Below are 21,845 nucleotides of genomic sequence, written 5' to 3' on the forward strand. Positions count from 1 at the left end.
TGATGATTTGCTCCAGAAAGTAAATAGGTGACATAAAATAACTCTGAATGCCCAGGGAAAGGCAGTGAAAGTGGAGTTATAAAAGAATTTCTTATTGACTGATAAAATATACAGTTAAGGAGGACATGTTCAGTTGACTCAACTGCACCAGAATTACAAGGACAAACATTATATGGCATATTCCAAAACTTCCCAGATACCACTGCAGAAAGCAGAGCATTCCAGTGAGCTAAGGAAAAAGACCTACGATGGCTGGGAACTGTCAATTCATAAAGATAATTTGCTGGTTTAAAGGTAAAGGGTGCTGACAAGTCGGTGTCGACTCCTGGAGACCACAGAGTCCTGTGGTTGTCTTTGGTAGAATCCAGTCTGGTGTAGGATCCAGTCTGGCAAAGAATCGGACCCAAGTTCATTGTTCTGGGATACCGCTACTATCAGAGTACAATTCTCTGATAGAAATGCGTTTTCCCCCCAGACTGCAGCTGGAATACAGTACTTGAGTCTGGATCGCCCTCTCTTGGTTTCAGCTGTTGTAATACGCCAGAGCAGGGTGAAATCTTTGTCACTCACTGCTTGACTCAATTGCTCCCATATAGCCTTCATCTCCCCCCCCCCTTTTTTTTTTTGCTTTTAACAAAGCTTTACATTGTTTTTTTATATAGGAATAGTGTTTGCACAGAGAAATCAGATCTCCCTTCCTGATCTAATCTAAAATATTTCATCAAGGATTTCTTAGCCATTAGACATTCCCTATCAAATCATGACTTAAAGCTTTTTAGCCAGGAAGGAGATTTTGTAGCTGTCCAACTACTTCTGACTCTTGGAATTTGTCAATAAGTTCTTTAAAATAATCCAAGGAAGCACTACAGGAGCCTGCTGCTGTCAGGGGGACAGCCTCATAAAGGGTTCAGAATACAGCAAGTTAGCCATGTTGGTCTCTAACTGTACATCTTACTTGTGACGGCTTAAGCTCTTAACTCAGCATCAATATAAGGAAACCGCTGGCCTCCATTCAGTTTAAAGGATGACAGACAGGACAGGAAATTGACCACTATCCAAATGGGGCTCAATTCTATAGGAGTAAATGATTTAAAGAAACTCAAGATATTATTACATAATCTACTGTGGATGAACCATGGCTCCTCCAGAAAGTATATTCTCCTGAGTGATCACTTTTAACAGCCCCATTGAGTTAAATACAAATCCAGTCGGTTAACTGTAAAAAGTCCAGCATAATAAAGACCAGGTCAAGGAACAATGGATTATACTGTCAATTTACGAGCTTCCTATCCACAAGCACATTTTATTTTGGGGGGTGATTTAAATGCTAGACTGGGGAAGAATGATCATGAGTTATATGCTAAATCTGCTCCTTTTCCATCTGATTTTGAGTCTGGTACTTCTTTATTAGTGTGTGTATATCTAAAAGATCACACACTTGGGTGTACTTGGAGTTGATACCCATGTCTTTCCCAGGGCTCTTAATAGGAGACAAAGTTATAATACCAGCTTGTTCTGTAGGCACCACGTCTTTTGTACTGCTGCCATGACTTGCTTTGGCTGGAGGTAAACAAGCAGCCAGTTGATCTATCAATGACTATGCCAACATATTTTACTTTTAGCTGTTCCTCACTCAGTTTACAGGGCTGCTTAACTTTGGCCCACCTGCAGATGTTGGCCCACAGTTCCCATAATCCTTGGCTATTGGCCACTGTGGCTGGGGATTATGGGAGTTGTAGTCCAAAAGCAACTGTGGGGCCTAAGTTGAGCAGGCCTGATTTAGAAGTAGTAGAATCCAAAGCAGAGATAAAAGGTCCAATATATTGGCTTTGTGAATGAACTGCTCCCCAGACAAGAAGAGTGTTGGCACAAATTCAAAATGCAGAGTTGGTTTTTGGCAGCTGCAGTTGTTTTATTAACAGTATTCTCTCCATGGTCATCTTCTTGCCTGTTGGAAGAAACTGCACCAGACTTTTAACCCCTTGTTACCTTGAAGAATGAGGTGAAAGAGTAGAGGATACACTGACCAAGGGAACAAAACATATACATAGAATGGTATATATACTGTGTATAAAGGTCTATTCACACACACAATGTACATAAAAAGTACATAAATTTGGCATATATATATGAAACACACAATTACAGAAGAGAGAGAGGTTTCTGTTTCATAAACTCCAAATGGTATTGCTTGAAGGTCAATTATGTCCACAAGTCCTTTACATGTAGATTCACAAAGTCCTTCCAGATCTTTACTCTTGCAAATTCTTATTCAAGTTGTTGCTCCTTGTCCAAATGTTACTCAACAAGTATCCTAGGTAATTTTTTACCTGTTTCTTCCTGCTTGAGCAGGACTTCATTAGGAGAAGTGAACTAAATCACAATAACACATGTATCATTTTAGCATAAAAGTACCTTCAACAAATTGCTATGTTAACTCAAAGGGTTAGAAATCTGTTCATTACTTACATTTATCTCTTCAAAAGTGACTATGCATTTGCCAGTGGTTTCAAGTTGGAAATCCTACTGGATACAAAGTTGTACTAGCTTCAAATGATACTAATGAAGCTTAATATATCCTACGGCGTCTGCCAGATGTTTTCACTCCCATTTAATCACGAGGGATGTGCTCCTTATCCAATCTCATATCTAAATGACCAATTATATTACGTAAAGATCTGGAAGGACTTTGTGAATCTACATGTAATAAGGACTTGTGGACATAATTGACCTTCAAGCAATACCATTTGGGGTTTGTGAAACAGAAACCTTTCTCTCTTCTGTAATTGTGTGTTTATATATATATGCCAAATTTATATGCTTTTAATGTACATTGTGTGTGTGAATAGACCTTTATACACGGTATATATACCATTCTATGTATATGTTTTGTTGTCTTGAAGAATGAAACAATGGCTACACAAAATTTGTCCTTAAAGGCTCTTACAGGAATTATTTCATAATTTCTTAGGAAATGTTTCAACTTAATTAGCATGAGAGGGATTACTACTCACCTAAAAGTAAGATCAGTTTCTGCACAACACTGCTAGGAAGCCATTCTACTGACAGGGTCAACATGCTTAGGCTGGCAGTGTAGGAGACTACTTGGGGATATTTCAATAACATAGTGATTTATCCAACAATGCTTATTCATTTCAATCAATCTGATTTGAAACATCACCTGTGTGGGATAAATAATCCGTGTGGGAGTTAATTTCTCCTACTCACTCATGGAAACCATAACATGACAAGGTTTGTTATGACCAGGAAATGCTGCAGGAAAGTGAAACTTCTTGGGGAAAGCAGTTAGCCAGTGAGTCTCCAAATCTTTCTGGTTCTAATGTTCTTTTCCCAAAAAACGTATCAAAAGTCCCTTTGAGGTCATCAACTCTAGTTGATATTCAAGGTAATTTCTTATATATTCCAATAACTGTGGATGTTGTTAATAGACATTGTTTTGATGATATTTCATAGGAGAGAATCTCTGAAACATTGGCTTTTTATTCTTAGGCATATTTAATGCTTGTTGCTCCTGTACCAAACTACCAAAATATCCATAAAATTTCAGCTAGCTTTCAGCTTGGCTAGATTTCAGCCGCCAACGGTCAGATAATTTCTGAGCTTGATCCGCTGATAGCTAACACATAATCCAAAATTGTCTACAATAAGCAAACAAAAACAAGCGAAAAGAGAAACACTAAGCTAAAACTGAAACTGCCAAGATAAAGTTAGGCTCGTGTACTGCTCAAGTGGCAGTGCAGCAGTAGTCTGGAACACTCACTGCTGCATGTGCACAATGCAAGTAAGGGGGAAATTTCCTTGCCCCAGTCTCTGTAGATGAGGCTGAAACAGATCACTGGCCCAGGGTCACCTAGTAACTTTTATGGCTAAATGGGGATTAGGTCTCCCTGGCACTAGTCACACTAACCACTGTACCATACTTCTAAGTTGCAAGTAACTTGGGACCTTGTTTTAATTCTTTGTTAATTCTTTCTAAGCCCTTAATGGCTTAGGTCCAGGGTATTTAAGAGAGCGCCTTCTGTGTCATGAACCTTATCGCCTATCAAGATCATCTGGAGAGGTCCGACTACGGGTACTGAAAACTCGTTTGGTGGTGGCACCGGGCCTTTTCTGTGGCTGCCCCAGGGCTTTGGAACACGCTCCCTGCTGAAATAAGAGCATCTCCTTCTCTATTTGCTTTTGCCCTGAAGATGCACTTGTGTTCCCAGGCCTTCAACTGAGATTTGATTTTTAAATTTTAATGTGTTTTTAACATGTTTTAATCTAATTTTTATCTTATGGGTTTTAAATGTGTTATGTTTTAATTCTGTACACTGCCTAGAGATTTTTATACTAGGTGGTATATAAATTCAATCGGTCAATAAAGCATCATGAGCATAGCCAGTGCTGTTCTCAGAAATACATTCAGACCATATAATATTGGTTCCTTAAACTTCCTAAGACAAATGTGAATATGCACCATCCTTGAAAATGTCTCGTTTCTAGGGTTGCCAAATTGGCAATCCAAAAACTCTGTTTAAAGCTTGGGAACCAGCAGCTGAGGTGTGATAATTTGACCACTGCCATGAGTAGCACCTCAGGGAAGGGGCCTTGCATCCTTGACTGAGGGAAAGGCAAGATGTCTGCCAAGTCAGGGGGACAGTTCTTTCAATAGGATGGCTGTTTCAGCCACTGATACAAAGCAGTATTCTGTTGCTGAGGGATAAAATTGACATTTTATCAATGGTTTGTGGCTCAGGGTTTGTTGAGGGGAGAGAAGTCATAAGGAAGTTTGTGCAAACAAGTTGTTTTTGGTGGTGGTTTTTTGGGCGCAGCGGGGAAATGACTTGACTAGCAAGCCAGAGGTTGCCGGTTCGAATCCCCCCTTATATGTTTCCCAGACTAACAGCTATATCAGGCCGCAGTGATAGAGGAAGATGCTGAAAGGCATCATCTCATACTGCGTGGGAGATGGCAATGGTAAACCCCCCCTGTATTCTTCCAGAGACAACCACAAGGCTCTGTGGTAGCCAGGCATCAACACCAACTCAACGGCACACTTTACCTTTTGTTTTAAAGCGGGGTGAGGGACGACAGTATCTTGGCTTCCAGTCCGGCAACCCTAAGAGTCTCCTACTTGTAAATAGCCTTCTAAACACAGCTGTTCCCCAGGTATTGCTAGAGCCTTTCTCATTTCAAAGGAAGCATGTCCCAACTACATTCTAGCCATTCTGCAATACTTGTATCTCGCCTTTCTGTAACAGTAGCCCCTAGATGGCCATAATTCCTTGGATAGCTCCAGTCCTCACTGCATGTGAAAAGGCGATGGGTGTACTATGAGGGATGCACAACTTATTTTCCCAGGTTCAAAATATTGTGCTTCTACCTCTTCAGATAACGAAAGCACAACCTGGGCAAAGTACGTGTGGACTGTGTGCTGTGAAAGAGAAGCAAAAATGAGCATTAATTCTTAAAGGGCCTTTCTGTACAATCTTAGTATCCCTGCACTTTTTTTGAATGCAAGCTTTGGTAATCAAATACTACCTTTTAGGTAAACCAAGGGCAAAAGCCACTATAGGCTTTGTGCAAAGCAGGAGTCTCCCCTGTAGTGGTTCAGCCACCATTGAACTGGGGTGAGGGGACCAGTGTCTGGGGCCATGGATCTCTGGGTGGTGCCAGCCACTCTCGAAAGTCACTGAGCTGGTGCAGAGCTGCTCCGGTCACATCAAGAACAGGTAGCCCCTATTTAAGGCAGTCCTTTTCTCACTGGCATGTGCCCCTGGTGGCGCAGTGGTAAAACTGCTGCCCTGTAACCAGAAGGTTACAAGTTCGATCCTGACCAGAGGCTCAAGGTTGACTCAGCCTTCCATCCTTCCGAGGTCGGTAAAATGAGTACCCAGAATGTTGGGGGCAATATGCTAAATCATTGTAAACCGCTTAGAGAGCTCCAGCTATAGAGCGGTATATAAATGTAAGTGCTATTGCTATTGCTATTGCTATTGGCCAGTGCAGAGTTGCAGCCAAGCACCAACACATAGGCGCTGCCCGGGGAAGGGCAGACAGTGGGAGGGGACCCATCCTCAAATCTTGTTCTTACTACACCCCTGCTTCTCTGGAAATTTAGTGAAAATGTAGACAAATACACCTAAAACAGTCAAAATAAGTTTGCTGAAAATAAATAATAGCTTACATAAGAACAGCCCTGCTGGATCAGGCCCAAGGCCCATCTAGTCCAGCATCCTGTTTCACACAGTGGCCCACCAGATGCCGCTGGGAGCCTACAGGCAGGAGTTGAGGGCATGCCCTCTCTCCTGCTGTTACTCCTCTCCAACTGGTAGTCAGAGGCATCCTGCCTTTGAGGCTGGAGGTGGCCTGTAGCCCTCCGACTAGTAGCCATTAATAGATCTCTTCTCCATGAAGTTATCCAAACCCCTCTTAAAGCCATCCAGGTTGTTGGCTGTCCCCACATCTTGTGGCAGAGAATTCCGCTTGTGCGCTGCAAGTATAGATATTTTCTTGACCTCCCCTTAACTCCAAGCTGACTCAACTATGTGGAAAGGAAACTTCGCCATGCAGTCTGTGACATGTATGCAAGTTTGCTGCCTTTCTGTGTACCAGCTGCTGTGAAGTAGGCTTTTTGTCTCAGGTTCCGTATGAAAGAGGTAAACCTCTCTTTTGCAAATGTTTATAATAACCAGAGTGTCTTGGCTATGTGTGTATCAGAGTTCAGCTTTCTGTTTGCTGTGGATGCCCCTTAATAATTTTGCTAAGCCCATCAGTGAGTGGGACCCAAGCACCCTTGGATTCATCAGTATGCGATGCCTTTACTAAATAAATAACTACTTTAATCAGTTATTGTTATGAAAGGGTTGAAGCTGATAGAAAGTAAGAACTATATCTATTTTAAATGTTTTTCTTGGTGCTTCTGAATAGGGGTGGGTCCGGACCGGTCCGGAGGCCATTGTAAAGGCCTACGGACCGTCTGGACCAGTGCGGACCTGTCCGGTCCGGGTGGAGGGGGACCCTTTAAGGGTGGGGAGGGTTTACTTATCCCTCCCGCCACTTTGCCCCCTCCAGCGCCCGTAGTTATTGTAGAAATTGGGGCGGCAGGATACCTCCCCACCACCCCTTCTTGCTCCGCAATTCAAAAGGCTGCAACAAGCCTTCTGTGCACATGGCGCAGTGCGCGAGCTTCACGTCGACCCAACGTGATGGGTAGACCGGGCCTCTGATCGCCGGAGGCCCGTTCTACCCGTCGCGTCGGGTCGACGTGAAGCTCATGCGCCGCGTGCGCAGAAGGCTTGTTTCAGCCTTTTGAATTGCGGAGCAAGAAGGGGCGGCGGGGAGGTATCCTGCCGCCCCAATTTCTACACTAACTACAGGCGCTGGAGGGGGCAAAGCGGCGGGAGGGGTAAGTAAACCCTCCCTGCCCTTAAAGGGACTCCCTCCACAGTGCCGGATCACAGGTGTGCGGTTCCGTGCACACCCCTGCTTCTGAAGTGAAAAGTCCTGTTTCTGGTTTCAGTTTGTTGGCTATGCTATACATATAGAGCTTAAATGATTGTTTACAAGAACCTTTCAAAACTCTCTCTCTCTCTCATGCTTCCCTTAAGTCCTTTGGAGCTGTCTGTAGTAATGAGGGCAGAATGCAGGTGACCTTTGTGATGAAGCTCAATTCAGGTAGAAACATTGCTAGTAACACGTTGTACGTTCCAGGCAAACTCATGTGAGAATTTTAATGGTGGAGATAAGTAATTTGGAGATGTCTATTTCAGTCACGGAAACAAAGAAGTATTCTCTTGTCGGGGGATAAAACTAGCAGTGGACTGGTTTTTGGAAAGAGGCCACAAGGATGTGACGGTGTTTGTGCCAGCATGGAGGAAAGAACAGTCCCGGCCAGATGCTCTCATCACAGGTATACTCTGCTCTGCCTGATTGCAAAGCCATTTCTGCTATCGCTACTATTGTCTGGATGGATATTTTAAAGCCAAAATGTTGCCAAAGTTAAAGTTGTGACTTCCATTCTGCTCACTCCCCAGCACCCTTCTTTTATGGTGAGGCCATGTATCATGAGCCAGGCCCACAAATTTTGACCATCAGTACCACCTTGGGACGAATGCTCATAGTGATGTTTTGCAATGTCAACCCCCATAGAGATGAAAAATGGATGATAGCATTGTTGCACTTATAGCTTTCTGTGGGTTTTCACTCCTCCTTTATCCCTACCCCCAAACCAATAGGGTAAAATTGCAGTCATTTGTGCACAGAACAAAGGGTTAGGGTAACAAGGAACAAATTGTTTTACTCCATGGAGTACTCTTTGGAGAACATACCTGCCAATTATCACTTCCATTCCTCTGAAAATTTGATTGTAGTTTGTGTTTAAAACTTTTTAAACACTTTTAAGCACTATTATTATTATTATTATTATTATTATTATATTTATATCCTGCTCTTCCTCCAAGGAGCCCCGAGTGGCTCTTTGGAGGAGTACTACATACTTACGTTTCTCTTTCACAACAACCCTGTGAAATAGGCTAGGCTGAGAGAGAAGTGACTGGCCCAGAGTCACCCAGCTAGTATTATGGCTGAATGGGGATTTGAACTCAGGTCTCCCCAATCCTAGTCCAGCACTCTAACCACTATACCACGCTGGCTCTCTCTTTTTAAAACACTTTTAAGCAGCATTGCAAATTTGGCAGCTGCAGGCCTGATGGTCAAGACAATAAAAGCATGATAACACATTGAGAGTTGAAATCACCTATTTTCCATGTCTAGGCTATCACCTATTTTCCATCTCTAGGGACACAGACCTTGTCAGAACTCACAATGAGCATTCATTCCCCCCAGATGGTACCCACCATCCCAGCTGGCTCATGAATGATATTGAGGTTTAAAGCTTGCTGTCCAAGGATGGGAGTTGGTGGGACCTTCATGGATGTAAACAACTGTATGGAGGCTGAATCTATCAACAATGTGAGCTTTGATAGCCAAAAGGAACCTGCATGCCAAGAACTACTGTGTGAAACAGGATGCTGGACCAGGGAGACCTTGGGCCTGATTCAGCAGGGCTGTTCTTATGTTCTGCTATATGCTCTGGACAAGCAACAGGGAATGATTATTGCTATCCTGCCTGCTTGTGAGCTTTTCAGAGGCCTCTGAAATCGACAATATACTGTTTAAATATATTGATTCAGCAATCATTTAAAGTTTAAATGTTATTATTTGAAACGTTAAATTTTAGAAGTTGTGCATGCGCAAAGGAAGAGGGGCAATTTTCACAACATTAGTCTGGATGACCTCCACTGTAAATCATATGGTTTGGGGATTAAGATATTCTTTGATGCATTTATATTCCACTGCAGAAAGCTGTTACTGCCTGTGACAAATAATTCCTTGTTCACATTCAGTATGGTTAAGCTGTCTTCAGTAAGCACATGCAGTGTTAGCTGAATGTATTCCTAGAAGTCACAGTACATTTCTGTTTCACCAGTGTGAGAATTAGGGGAAATGAAAAATGCTAGTAACTTGACCTTCTGTATTACCTTCTACTGCTGTGTTGTGGGCTGCCCCGATGGTTGGGTCAGATGAATACATCCCCCTCCACCCCACTACATACAATGAAAGCAGGGACGTGCCAAGAACGCACCTACCCTGATGTCGCACAAGGGTGTGCTTGGAGTGTGTGTAGAGGGGCAATTCCAGTGATCACCCCTCAGACGATTAAAGGACATGCCAAGAACCATCAGCACATCCTTGAGTGATGTTGGGGCGGGCACATTCATGGTGCCTCCTGCCCACCTTCATATGTAGGGGGCCAGTGGGGACCATGTTCATCTGAACCGGCTCCCAAGTGTTCCATTGAATGCTTGGCAAGACCCCTTGAGGATTTCCCATGTTCAGTTGGGCCACTTGAACAGCCCAGTTTGTTTGGGGGCAGGCAAAAGAGTTTGTTTGGGGGGCAGGGCAACTCCTAATAAACACCTGCATGTAGTCCTATATTGTAATTTTTATGGATTTTAAGTCTCTAAAGGCAACTTCTCAGCTGGTGTAGGAGGTCATCCAACTTGTGGATTACGTCTCCTACATTGATCCAAGAGGCAGGAAGTGGAAATTGATTGAAGATCCTTAACCCTGAGTCAGTGGGCGGATCTCCTCAGTTTTACTTCCTGCCTAGCTCCAGAGAGGTTGTATCTCGTGTCACTCGCTTCCTTTCCTCCATTACTTTTATCTATATTAACCTTCCTTCTCCATTCTTGTTTTCTCTACCCGCCTTACCGCTTTCTGCCTCTATATTACCTGAAATTTTTTTTAAAGCCCCGTTTTCCCACTTCTTCTTGCGCTTGATTCCCGCAAATAAGACCATATTATTTGAATTAACTTTCCGTGGTCAAAATTTAAATCTGTGAAAATTAATTATTTTTCCAAACAGCTTTGCATGTTAATAGGATTTTATTCTGTATCAGACATTTGGCTTTCATTATCATTTAATGTTGTTGAGCCCAAATATTCAGGAAATAGTATGCAGGCGATACCAGTCTTAAATAAACCTTAACCAGTTGGTCTGGTTTTAGGCCCTTGGGTTGCTCTTTAAAACACACAGACTGAACATAAAGGTTGTGCTCAAACCCTGATTTTGATATGGATTAAAGGTTAAAAATATAACTTTGTGCTTGATTATCAATTACATTCTGTTTGATGGAAAAGAGGAACCTCCTTTTGGAGAGTAGGGTGAATTTTCCCATTCTTCAGGTAAGTAAACTGCGAAGAGAACAATGCTTTTTAAAATATGGGTTGCTAGAATTAATTTTTGTCATCCCTGTAAGCATGATTTCAGATCCTGTGGGTAAGAGCAGTTCATATTTGTGTTTGTATGTTGCTGTATATTTAACTCTCTGCTTTTAACAGATTCAGAACTGCTTTGATTAAGCTAAATTGGCATAGTCTGTCTAAACACTTTGACCTGCTGACCTATTACAGAATTCAGTTATACTGAATGAAGTCTTGAGTTCTCTTCAGCAGTTTGCATTGTTTCTCTCTCTCTCCATACTTCTAGATCAAGAAATCTTACGTAAACTAGAAAAGGAGAAAATCCTGGTGTTCACCCCATCCCGCCGTGTTCAGGGGAGAAGGGTGGTGTGCTATGATGACAGGTTCATTGTGAAGTTGGCCTTTGAGTCAGATGGTATCATTGTGTCGAATGATAACTACAGGGATCTAGCGAACGAAAAGCCTGAATGGAAGAAGTTCATTGATGAGCGGCTGCTAATGTATTCATTTGTCAATGACAAGTAAGTTGCAGTGCCTTTACCTCTTTCTAGGAAATAACTCTTAACAAGACTTTGAGTCAGAACCAGGATGAGGGGTAGGCAAGCAAGGCAGCAGTGGATGTTGTATTTTATAAACCTATTTTTAATATCAGAAAATTCCTCCCTCCAAGGCATATATTTTGTGATGCTGCAAGTTACAAGCATTAAAATGAAGGCCCAGAGCCTCCCAGTGCACAGCATTGCACAAATATTAGGCAAATATTAGGGCCTTCTCGGCTGCTGCCCTGAGATTGTGGAATGCGCCTCCCTGCTGAGATACGATCCTCCTCATCTCTGGCAGTTTTCAAAGAACACCTGAAAACCCATCTTTTTGCTCAAGCTTTCTCAGTTTCCTAAATTTTGGGGTTTTAATCTCTGGCTTATTTTTAAATTGTTTTTTAAGTTTTTTGTATATGTTTTTAACTGGTTTTATACTATTGTTAACCTCCAAGAGAAGAAAGTTTGGGGCGGTGTACAAATTTGATAGATAGATAGATAGACAGACAGATAGATAGATAGATTTGTGGTGTGTGTGAGGGAGGGGGATATCCAAACCCTTACAAAAGGCAGACTGACACACTGGCAGATGGGTTCGGGAATGTTTCTGTCTAGAGCTCTACAAAATGGAAAATTAAGTTTTGGAAGAAAATATATAATGCTCTAATGCAGGGCTACTCAACTTTGAACCTCCTGCAGATACTGGCCTACAACTCCCATAATCCCTGGCTATTGGCCACTGTGGCTGGGAATTATAGGAGTTGTAGTCCAAAAAGTCCCTAAGTTGAGCAGGCCTGTGTCTAATGCCTGTTACAGATCTTGGTTCTGAGAAGGCTGTTTTGTTTCATACCGGGCAGTACTCGAATTTATTTTGTGAGCAGGGTTTTGCCATTCCCCAGCTAGACTTTTGCTGCTGTTAGATAGGCGCACGTAACTGAATGGATACTCATTGCTGTACTCAGAATGCAAAGGCCAAGCAAATACCACCAAGGAGGAGACAGTACATAGTCATACTACTACTACTATGGATTTTTATATTCTGCAGTAGTAGTAGTATTGCCATCATGTAATAGTGAGCTGTAAGGTTGTTTGACACACACACAAATTGCCGATCCTTTCATGTGGCCGAGGAGCCGGCATGCACTCCTCCCACATTCATCCCAAAAGTGCAGGAGGCAGACACTCCATCCGGAAGCCGGTATGCACCAGGGCCCAATGTGTGCTGCTCTTCTCCCTCAGAATGGGCAGGAGAATGTATGTTCATGTGTGTCTGGGTCTCTAGGCAGAGCACCTGATTCACACATTATCCTGTGTGGGTGGTGCCCACACCCCCTCCTCCACTATGCAGACTGTAGCACTGGCCAGCCCAGTGTGTGAACCGGACCATCAGTGATATGTCTCTGCATTCTTTTCATAGTTTCCCATCTTGAAATCTTGCACATGCCTGGTAAATAGTTTCCCCCCCTTAATCTTTGCTGTAAAATGTAGGTTTAGTTTTCCAGGCCTTTTTTTCAGGACAGTGTCTGGAACAGATCTGAAGTCATCTGTGAGAGAGTATTTCACATCTGTTCAGAAACAGTGATGATAGCAATGGGTAATTACTTCAAGTATTAAATCAGAGAATGTGGGTGGGCAAATGCCTTTTTCAGTTGTTTAATTATTTTGCTATATATTCTGTAGATTCATGCCTCCTGATGATCCTCTTGGCCGCCATGGCCCAAGTCTGGATAACTTTCTGAGGAAGAAGCCTATTGTACCGGAACATAAGAAGCAGCCGTGTCCATATGGTAATTTTGTTTAAATAAATGCCAGTGTATTTTTGTCAATGAGGACTGGTTGCTGATTTGTCTGTAAAAGCTGCTACAGAATTGTGTCACAACTTACATTAGCTAGCAGGTTTAATGTCGATTAACCCCTGACCCTACTCCTTCGTTGGACGTTAATCCCAGAATCAGAATGATTATATTAGAATCTATGCAGTAGTGGCTGGTATGGGCACCACCAGGAGGGCGTCAAGAGGCACCTCTAAGTGTAAATTAATAGGTGCTGACCTCCGCTTCCGCCGCACCTGAACGCTGCTTCGAGCAACAGCGTGCTGCCCAGTACCCTCTGTGACAGGAGATTGCCTCCGCCACTCACCTGGCATCCACGGAGCCGATTTCCCGCCAGCAGCCAGGTGAGTGGTGGATGTGATCCACTGTCGCAGAGGGTGCTGGGGGGCACACTGCTGCTTGAAGCAGCGTTCAGGTGTGGCGGGAGCGGAGATAAGCACCTATTAATTTTCACTTAAAGGTGCCTCTCGCCGCCTCCCCAGCGACGCCCACACCAGCCACTATTGAATCTATGACCAGCAGGTATTAAGTGGCTATATTGTGTGATGACAAGCATTTCAATCTCTACTCAGCCAAGGATGCTCTTGGGACACTCTTTCTTAACACCAGTTCCATTCCTTGAAAATCGTAATAATGGCCTACTCCACCTAGTAGTTGTGGGGAAGGCTGATTTCTAGGGTTGACGAGTTGCCAAAATAATAAATAGTGAGCTAACTGCCATATGTCTTCATTATGCTGGCATGGAATTGTTTGCATACACACTAAGCGGCATCAAGACCTTTAACAGAGTGGGGCTCTGTCAGTGGCAGCTCCTTTCATTCACGCAAGGACACGTTGCCTGAGTGCAGCACGCCTTCCATGAACAGAAGTACTGCTCCATTCAAGGTCAAGATGCCGCTCACTGTGTCCAGTCACTGACCCAACTGCAGCATGTTTAACTTGTATGAAAGCTCTCTCCTTGGTTTGTATACAATATGTATACAGTACTTATTGTTTTTAAAGTTTACAACTCATCCGGTGAGTCTGTAGCTTAGGGGTAAAGGACATGCCTCCATGCAGAAGGCTCCATTTAATCCCTGACATCGCCAGGTAAGACTGAGATAACCCAATCTGAAACCTTGGGAGAGACAGCGTGGACAATACTGACCCCGATGGACCAGTGGTCTAACTTGCTATAAGGCAACTCTGTACGTTCAGTATTGAAGCACAGCCCCGAAACACAAAATCTAAAAGGCCTGGGTAAATGAAAAGGTGTTCACCTGGAGCTGAAAAATTATATTCTACCAAGGAAGGGTAGAGTCATAATATCACCACAGGTAGGGCTCCATCTCAGGTCACCATGCACCTTGCCTCTGAAGATAGTGGGTGGGATGTAGAAGGGCTTCGTAGGAAGATGATAATATCCAGGCAAGTTCATAGCGGAGAAGGATGGCTCTAAACTTTTGGCAGCATTAAATTCTCTCTCTTTCTTTCCCCCTACCCACTTGCTTAATATCTTCAAACAAACTTCTGCAGGGAAAAAATGCACTTATGGACACAAATGCAAATACTACCATCCAGAAAGAGGAAACCAGCCTCAGAGGTCAGTAGCTGATGAACTTCGTGCCATGTCTAGGAGCACAGCTGCCAAAGCTGCTAGTGAAGGAGGGCTGGTGAAAAGTAACAGCGTTCCTTGTAGCACTAAGATGGATAGCACTTCAGATCTCAAGCGAGTTGCCCCAAAGCGGCAATCAGATCCTAGTATAAGGACTCAGGTCTACCAAGACTTGGAGGAAAAGCTTCCCACCAAAAACAAATTGGAAACCAGGTCTGTACCCTCTTTAGTGAGTATACCGAATTCTGCTGCTGCAAAACCCCAAAGTACTGAACCTTTAAGCAATGGCATTCCATCTGGAGTTCATTTCCCACCTCAGGATCCAAGGCCACAGGGACAGTTTCCTCCAGTGATGATGGCAACCAAAAATCATGGAACGCCAATGCCTTACGAACAGTATCCCAAATGTGAGTCTCCGGTGGATGTAGGTTACTACTCTATGCTAAATGCATATTCAAACCTAAGTATCTCTGGCCCCCGAAGCCCCGAAAGGCGTTTCTCTTTGGACACAGATTACAGAATCAGTTCGGTAGCCTCTGACTGCAGTAGTGAAGGGAGCATGAGCTGTGGCAGTAGTGATTCCTACGTGGGCTACAATGATCGATCTTATGTGAGCTCTCCTGACCCCCAACTGGAGGAGAATTTAAAGTGCCAGCATATGCACCCCCATAGCCACCTTAATTCACAGCCCTTCCTGCAGGGGTACCATGATACATTAACCAGAGTACAAAGTTACAGTCATGAAGAACCAAAGCACCATCACAAACCTCCGCTCCCGTACATGGCTGTACACCTTCAGCATCCAACTGTTGGGGCTCGGTCTAGTTGTCCTGGGGACTACCCTACTCCTCAGAGTTCACAGCACTCCAAGGGCGTGCACCTGGGCAGAGCCCTTGTGTCTACAAGAATAGACAGCATCTCAGACTCGCGTTTGTATGATAATTCTCCATTAAGACAAAGAAAATGTTACTCCGGCCAAGACAGCCTTGGTAGTTGGGATAGGCAGGGCTATGGGATGGAGGCATATGGCTATCGACAAACGTACTCCTTGCCCAGTAACCCCACCCAGCCATGTTACGAGCAGTTTGCCTTCCAAAGCTTGCCCGAGCAGCAGGATCAGCCTTGGCGGATACCCTACTGTGGGATACCTCAAGATCCTCCGAGGTACCAGGACAGCCGAGAGAAAGTCTACATCAACCTGTGCAACATCTTTCCCCCTGATCTTGTGAGGATTGTTATGAAAAGGCATCCCCACATGACGGACGCTCAACAACTGGCTGCAGCCATTTTAGTGGAGAAATCTCAGCAAGGGTATTGATGACAAGGTGATGATGCATCTTTGTGGTGTCTATTAGTTCAGTCTCAGCTGTAATGCTGAGGGAGGTTTGCTACAATAGCATTTGTGATCTCCTCGGCAAGGAGGTTGAATAGTAATCAATTTATGTGAAATACTGTGCTATGGAATCTGTATGTACAACCCCATGCGTCAGAAGAGAACAGGTTTGTTTTTAAATGCTGACTTGAAATTTATATATATATATACACACATATATAAATAATATATATATATTTTTCATGACTGGAAGGTCTATCCAGTTTAATTTATTATTAATATTGTTATCTGTGGACTCTGATGAAGAATCTTTGGTGCATTGGGGGTTTTATATGCAGCACTTTCTAATGTTGTTACATGTTTATTAAATGGGTGTTTTTGTCCTTAAAATGCAAAATGTTTTTTTTAAGAAAAAAACCCTGCAGAAATTGAGAGGATTTTCATGTGCCCAGCAAACTGTTTTCCAAGCCAAGCTTATTATGAACTATTTTTTAAATGCAATTAAGTTATTTTATTTTATTGTGTGATTTTCTTTGTGTTTTTATAATCATTTTATTTATAGAAAACAAAAGTCTCCTACAGCACTGACTTTATTTTTAAACAATGTGTGAGTTACCAGTTTTAATGTTGAAATGGGTAACAATATATTAGTACTTTATAGTATGGCACTTTCATTTGTTTTGTTTTAATTTGAAATTATTTGTTAATTACTGTTTATTTTGGTGCAAGCAGATGCAATCAGTGGGAGAAGAACCTGCTATTTTTAATTTATTATGTAGAAGGCAAAAGCCTTACAGGCAGGTTTTGAAGATGCTGATCTCATCCAACTCATACTGTCTAAAATCAGACTGTATCCATTTAGGTGACAACCTTATCTGGCTGTTGTACACTTCCAGTCATCAGAAATAGCAATGAAATTAAGATTTGTTTAGATGTGTCTGTTGCTCTTCTGATTGATGCACAGGTATACTGGACTAAATGCTTTCCCCCCTTTCATAAAATACCTGTTTTTAAATGAAACTAATTGTTCTCAATGCAATTTTTGTATATAAGATACTGTGTATTTTTCACTCTGTTTATCAAGCCTGGCCTGAGAAGGCTTCATGTTGTGTTGAGGATATGCAACATTTTATTAACTGCACTATAGTAATGGTCTCATAGCTGAGAACGGTTTGTTCTTTTTGTAAGATATTATAGATGTTTTCACAATTAGTTTTTCTGGCCTGTTGTATTATGTAGGCTGATTCTTCCACAAACAACCTCGGAGAAGCAGACAGAATAGTCTCTTTTAGTATTTAGTAAGGGAGATTTCTGGTTTTAAGATGTGGGTTCTGCTAGTTCTTTACAGTGTAATTTTATGTAGATTAGTAGTAGATCTCAGTCAGTGATGCATACTTAAACATCTTAATCAGCTGCTTACTGCACTAGGATTCCCTGCAGAGCAACACTGTGATTATTTCCTAGTTTCCAGTATTACTGCTGCTAACTAGGTGCACAGCTGCCATTGTTGAAAACCCTGTAGAACCAGAAAGTACCTTTTACTGTTGATACAAATTGTATCTTTAACTATGAGAACTATTTTGATTTATAGATCTTAAAAACACACACACAAATGTGTAAAGATGATTAGACTTTTGGGCAACATTTTATCCCTTATTTAAAAACTGTAGATTGCAAACCCAAAACAGCTGGGTTCCTATGATCTCCCTCCCTCCTTTTTGAATTGGCCTCTCTTTCTCCTCTAAAACAAAACCAATTCAGTTCAAATGTAAAAAATAATGATAAAATGCTGCCTGAAAAGCACCTTTTGAATAGGAAAACATTTTTCACTACTTATGTGACACTATGTGTTGCAAGAAGTAGGAGTTTGGTATACAGTAAATGCTCCTGCAAAGCATTGTGCTTATAGATGTATCCAATAATCTGAACCATGTTCAGCAACTTTCATTCAGGAATTGTTCTTCTACCCAGCTTTCACTGTTGACTATTGAGGCAGGATCTCAGTTCTGTTATTATTTCTTGTACCCAAACAGGTGGTGCTATCTTAGTGAGTGAGTGAGTGTGTGTGTGTGTGTGTGTGTGTGTGTGTGTGTGTGTGTGTGTCATCAGCCGCAAGCCACCGGAGCTCCAGGAATGCGTGTGTCTGACTTCCAGTGACAGGAAGGATATGCCAACATTGGGTGTGAAACCCGTCAGTGTCGGGATATTTTACCTTGCTTGCGGTTATGAACCCAACATCTGTAACCTAGATTTGAAGTAGGTTACAGATGTTGGGTTCAGAGCTGCAAGTAGGGGAGAATATTCTGACAGTGGGTTTGCACGTCACATCCAGTGCTGGCATATCCTTCCCGACCAGAAGTCAGGTGCATGCACATTCCTGGGTCGCTGGTGGTTAATGGCAAACTTTTCTGCCATGTTAGGTGTGAAGCTGCCCTCTCTCTCTCCAAGAGAATCTATTCTTCAAATCCATGTTCTTCTCTTTTCCTCCACTTCATTGTTCCCTGCCTGTAGAAAACTATTAATGGAGAGGTTGTACATCATGTACTTTTCCTGTACCCTGCCCCCCCATGAATAGGCATTTCTCAAAACTTCACTCATTCATAGCAATGGGGTTTCCACTGGAGAGTTTCAAACCCATTGATGTGTAGTGTTTGGTTTACATTTCAATTGACATGTTGGTGGCCATATTGTTTGCCACATTCATGTGTGTGTCTCTCCTGAAGATATAAATGGGTTCCTGCCACTAGTAAGTGCAGAATGCAGAAACATATGTCTGGAATAGAACCATTTTTTAATGCTAGTATTTTAATTTTTTTTAAATCAGATTTAATTTTATATTTTTTAGCTTAATTTTTAATGTCTTTTTTATAATCTTGTTTTTAAATTTTATTGTGAGCCGCCTTGGGATTTTCTTAAGGAAAGGCGGGGTATAAATTTAACAATAAAAAATAAATTTCATATTTGTTTTCGGTTCAGCAGAAGCTGGCTTATGGCGTCTTGTGTGCTTAGGCTTGGCCACAGCCTACAAACTCTGAGAGGGTTTGATTGTGTACTGTGTGCTAAAATGTGAAGTGAGCTGCTACCTTGTATGTATAATACCAAATGGGGTGTGTGTGTGTATACACACATTCATACATACATACAGCTGCCTGTGGCTCCGCTGGACTAGAAAGCCCAGAAGGTTTCCATACCCTGCATCAGAGCCTACAGTGTCCAGCTTGAATGTCCACGTCTGGTCTTCTCTTTATGGCCTTTCTTGGATGCCATTAAAAGCTGATTGTGGTGGGACTCAACTACACTGTGTTCTGCCAGAGCTTTCTACAGTTGGTTTAATACTTTGCAAGAAGCTTCAGTCTTTAAAGGACTTGATTGATTTGGGTAGGTCCAGAGTCTATTCTTTCTGCGCTGCAAAAAGATCTCTTCCACAGCTGTGAACAGCATTCTTTACGTACTGACATGCATTTTGCAAATAGGAAGGCAATGGAGTTACTTGACCACTTTTACCAGTGTGCAGCCACTGGGCTTGTTGACTTGACTTGAGGACCTCCTGCTTTTGACAGAAGCAACCCTTTTTAAGTTCCTCTCTCTCTGCCAAGATGTAAAGAAGTCTTGGGACCTGCTGCCACTGCCACCTACCTCCTGGAATTGATCCTGCTAGGGTACAGGTTGCCCTCGTTATCCACAGATCACGGTTTTAAAAATAGATGAAATTGACCTATCCACAGTTTTGAGTGGCTGGAAATGACCCGGAAATGACTTCTGATGTCATTTCTGGCTGGCATTTGACAGCAAAGAGCCATTTTGTGGCTCTTTTATTTAAAACAATTGGTGAATATTCGACTGGGGGTTGGAGTGGCATTGCTTTAGAGCTGGAGACAGTGCTTTTCTCCTCTTATTTCTGCATCCCTTGTTTTGTTTGGTTTATGTTGGTTTGTTTGGCCCTTTTTTTGTATTAGGAACCTAACCCAGATTTCCCTGGAATAAGATATTGTTGTTTGTAGTTTCCATATTTGTGCCTATAAGCGAGAACAGAACCCCCGTGAATAAAGAGGGCCACCTGTATTTCTAAAAGGCATGCAGCAATGGCATGCCAGTGTGGAAAAAGGAAAATGGTAATGCGAGGGAGATGTCGGATCTGCTTTGTGTAAATTCCTTGGTGCAAATATTGGGTGGGAATCCCTTGCGCAAGTGGAAAATGCAAGAGGTGGGGCAGATTTTCCTTCTGGCATCAGTTCTCTGTGCCTTATGGGTCCCTCGTGCTTCGGAGGCTGCTGCTGGAAGGCGGGGCGTATCTTAAAAGGTCCCATGCACAAGCAAAGTACTCAATCATGCCAGTTTGAATCCAGGCCGTTGTAACAGTCCATTTTAAAGTATGCTCACTCTAATTTTACAAGTCGGAAATTGGGCTCTGCTGTAATTGATCGCAACAGATGAACACCATGGAAAAAGTTGGCTCAAACCAACACTGAAAATGGCGCAGAGTCTTTTTTGTGTGTCTCTGTTAAATTATTATTTGGAAACACTTGGCAAAAGAGATGTAAACTATTAAACTGGAAACATTTCAGTGTTTGTAACATATGGATAAAAATGTATGTGTGGGGTGTGTATAGTTATAGAGCATTGTGTTGCTCTCTTGTGCAACCACCTAGAACTCTTTAGCAGTGACGACAAAATTAAGCTTTTAAATATTCTCTGCATATATTACATTAATGTGTTTGAGGCATGTTGCCAGTTTTATACCACCTTGTATTACTCCATGGGCATTGGAGGTTAACTCTGTTGCTACTGCTCCTTGTGACTGTGACCATATTAACTATTTTCCTCCAGAGTTGTCTTTCTTAATGTGCTTATTGGTATTGCCCCAATCATGCCAAAAACTACCTGTCTGGAGACAGAGCATGTTGTCGTAGGTACTCCTTTACATCTGTGGTTAATATATATTGGAATATTTTAAACTGAGCAAATCTAATGATACTGTGGAAAATAAAACATAATGTTGATGACTTCTCACCATGCATTAGGCTCCCCTATGTTCTGCTAACCTACCTGCAAAGATGTTCAGTTTCAATACTGACAGCAGTTTTTCGTTGCTCTGAAAAGCAACTAGCAGATGGCTTGTCTCTCAGTAGCCTTTGTCGCCCTTATTTCTCCCCCAAACAAAATATTCTGACTACTAAGATGTGATGTTAAGAGGCTGGAGTGTTACCGTACCCTGTTGGAAGATGCAGTTGAATTGGAGAGGTGAATGAGATCAAAGTACCTCACGTAGTAACACCAAAAAGCTTCTCTTTTCTGTCTTATGGAAGTTTAGAATAAATAGCTTCACATGATCACTGCCAAATTGGAACCGCAGGTTCCCAGTAAGTGCAAACACAATGGGTTCCCAATGGGCGTGTCATGTGAACCCACTAGCCAGTGCTTCTCGATCCATCTACCTGAGATTTTACCAACTTTCTCCACCCAACTTAAAATCTTCATTTCAAGTGGATGAAGAAAGTTGGTAGAATCTTGAGTGGACAGGTTGGGAACCACCAATTGACTGGTTCATATGACACCTGTTGGGAACATGCTTTCACTCACTCTCTCTTGCCTTCTTACTGACTTGGTGGCAATCATATGAAGCCATCCAATGGCTCTGGCTATGGGCATATACATCACTTTGGTTTGAAATCCCTAACACTGTCACACACTTGGCCCAAATATTCAAGTTCTTGCAATGTCTCTTTCATTTCTATTTGAAAAATGAGGGTCCTCTAAATTGGGATTCTTCAAATTCTTTG

At 42.4% G+C, this 21,845-nt stretch overlaps 1 protein-coding gene across 10 annotated transcripts in view; it reads left to right on the forward strand.

Moving 5' to 3' along the window:
- ZC3H12C (zinc finger CCCH-type containing 12C) overlaps positions 1 to 21,075 on the forward strand; it is a 72,764-nt gene extending 51,689 nt beyond the window's left edge. For all 10 annotated transcript variants that reach the window (XM_053309372.1, XM_053309362.1, XM_053309370.1 and 7 more), the window contains 4 exons: positions 7,776 to 7,915; positions 11,057 to 11,291; positions 12,987 to 13,093; positions 14,654 to 21,075. In XM_053309372.1, the coding sequence (XP_053165347.1) occupies positions 7,776 to 7,915; positions 11,057 to 11,291; positions 12,987 to 13,093; positions 14,654 to 16,050 (1,879 nt within the window). In that variant the 3' untranslated portion in view covers positions 16,051 to 21,075. The remainder of the gene's footprint in view (positions 1 to 7,775; positions 7,916 to 11,056; positions 11,292 to 12,986; positions 13,094 to 14,653) is intronic.
- Positions 21,076 to 21,845: the final 770 nt, after the last annotated feature.

The sequence above is a fragment of the Hemicordylus capensis genome, chromosome 3 (genome assembly GCF_027244095.1).
Source record: "Hemicordylus capensis ecotype Gifberg chromosome 3, rHemCap1.1.pri, whole genome shotgun sequence".
NCBI classification, from domain to species: Eukaryota; Metazoa; Chordata; class Lepidosauria; order Squamata; family Cordylidae; genus Hemicordylus; species Hemicordylus capensis.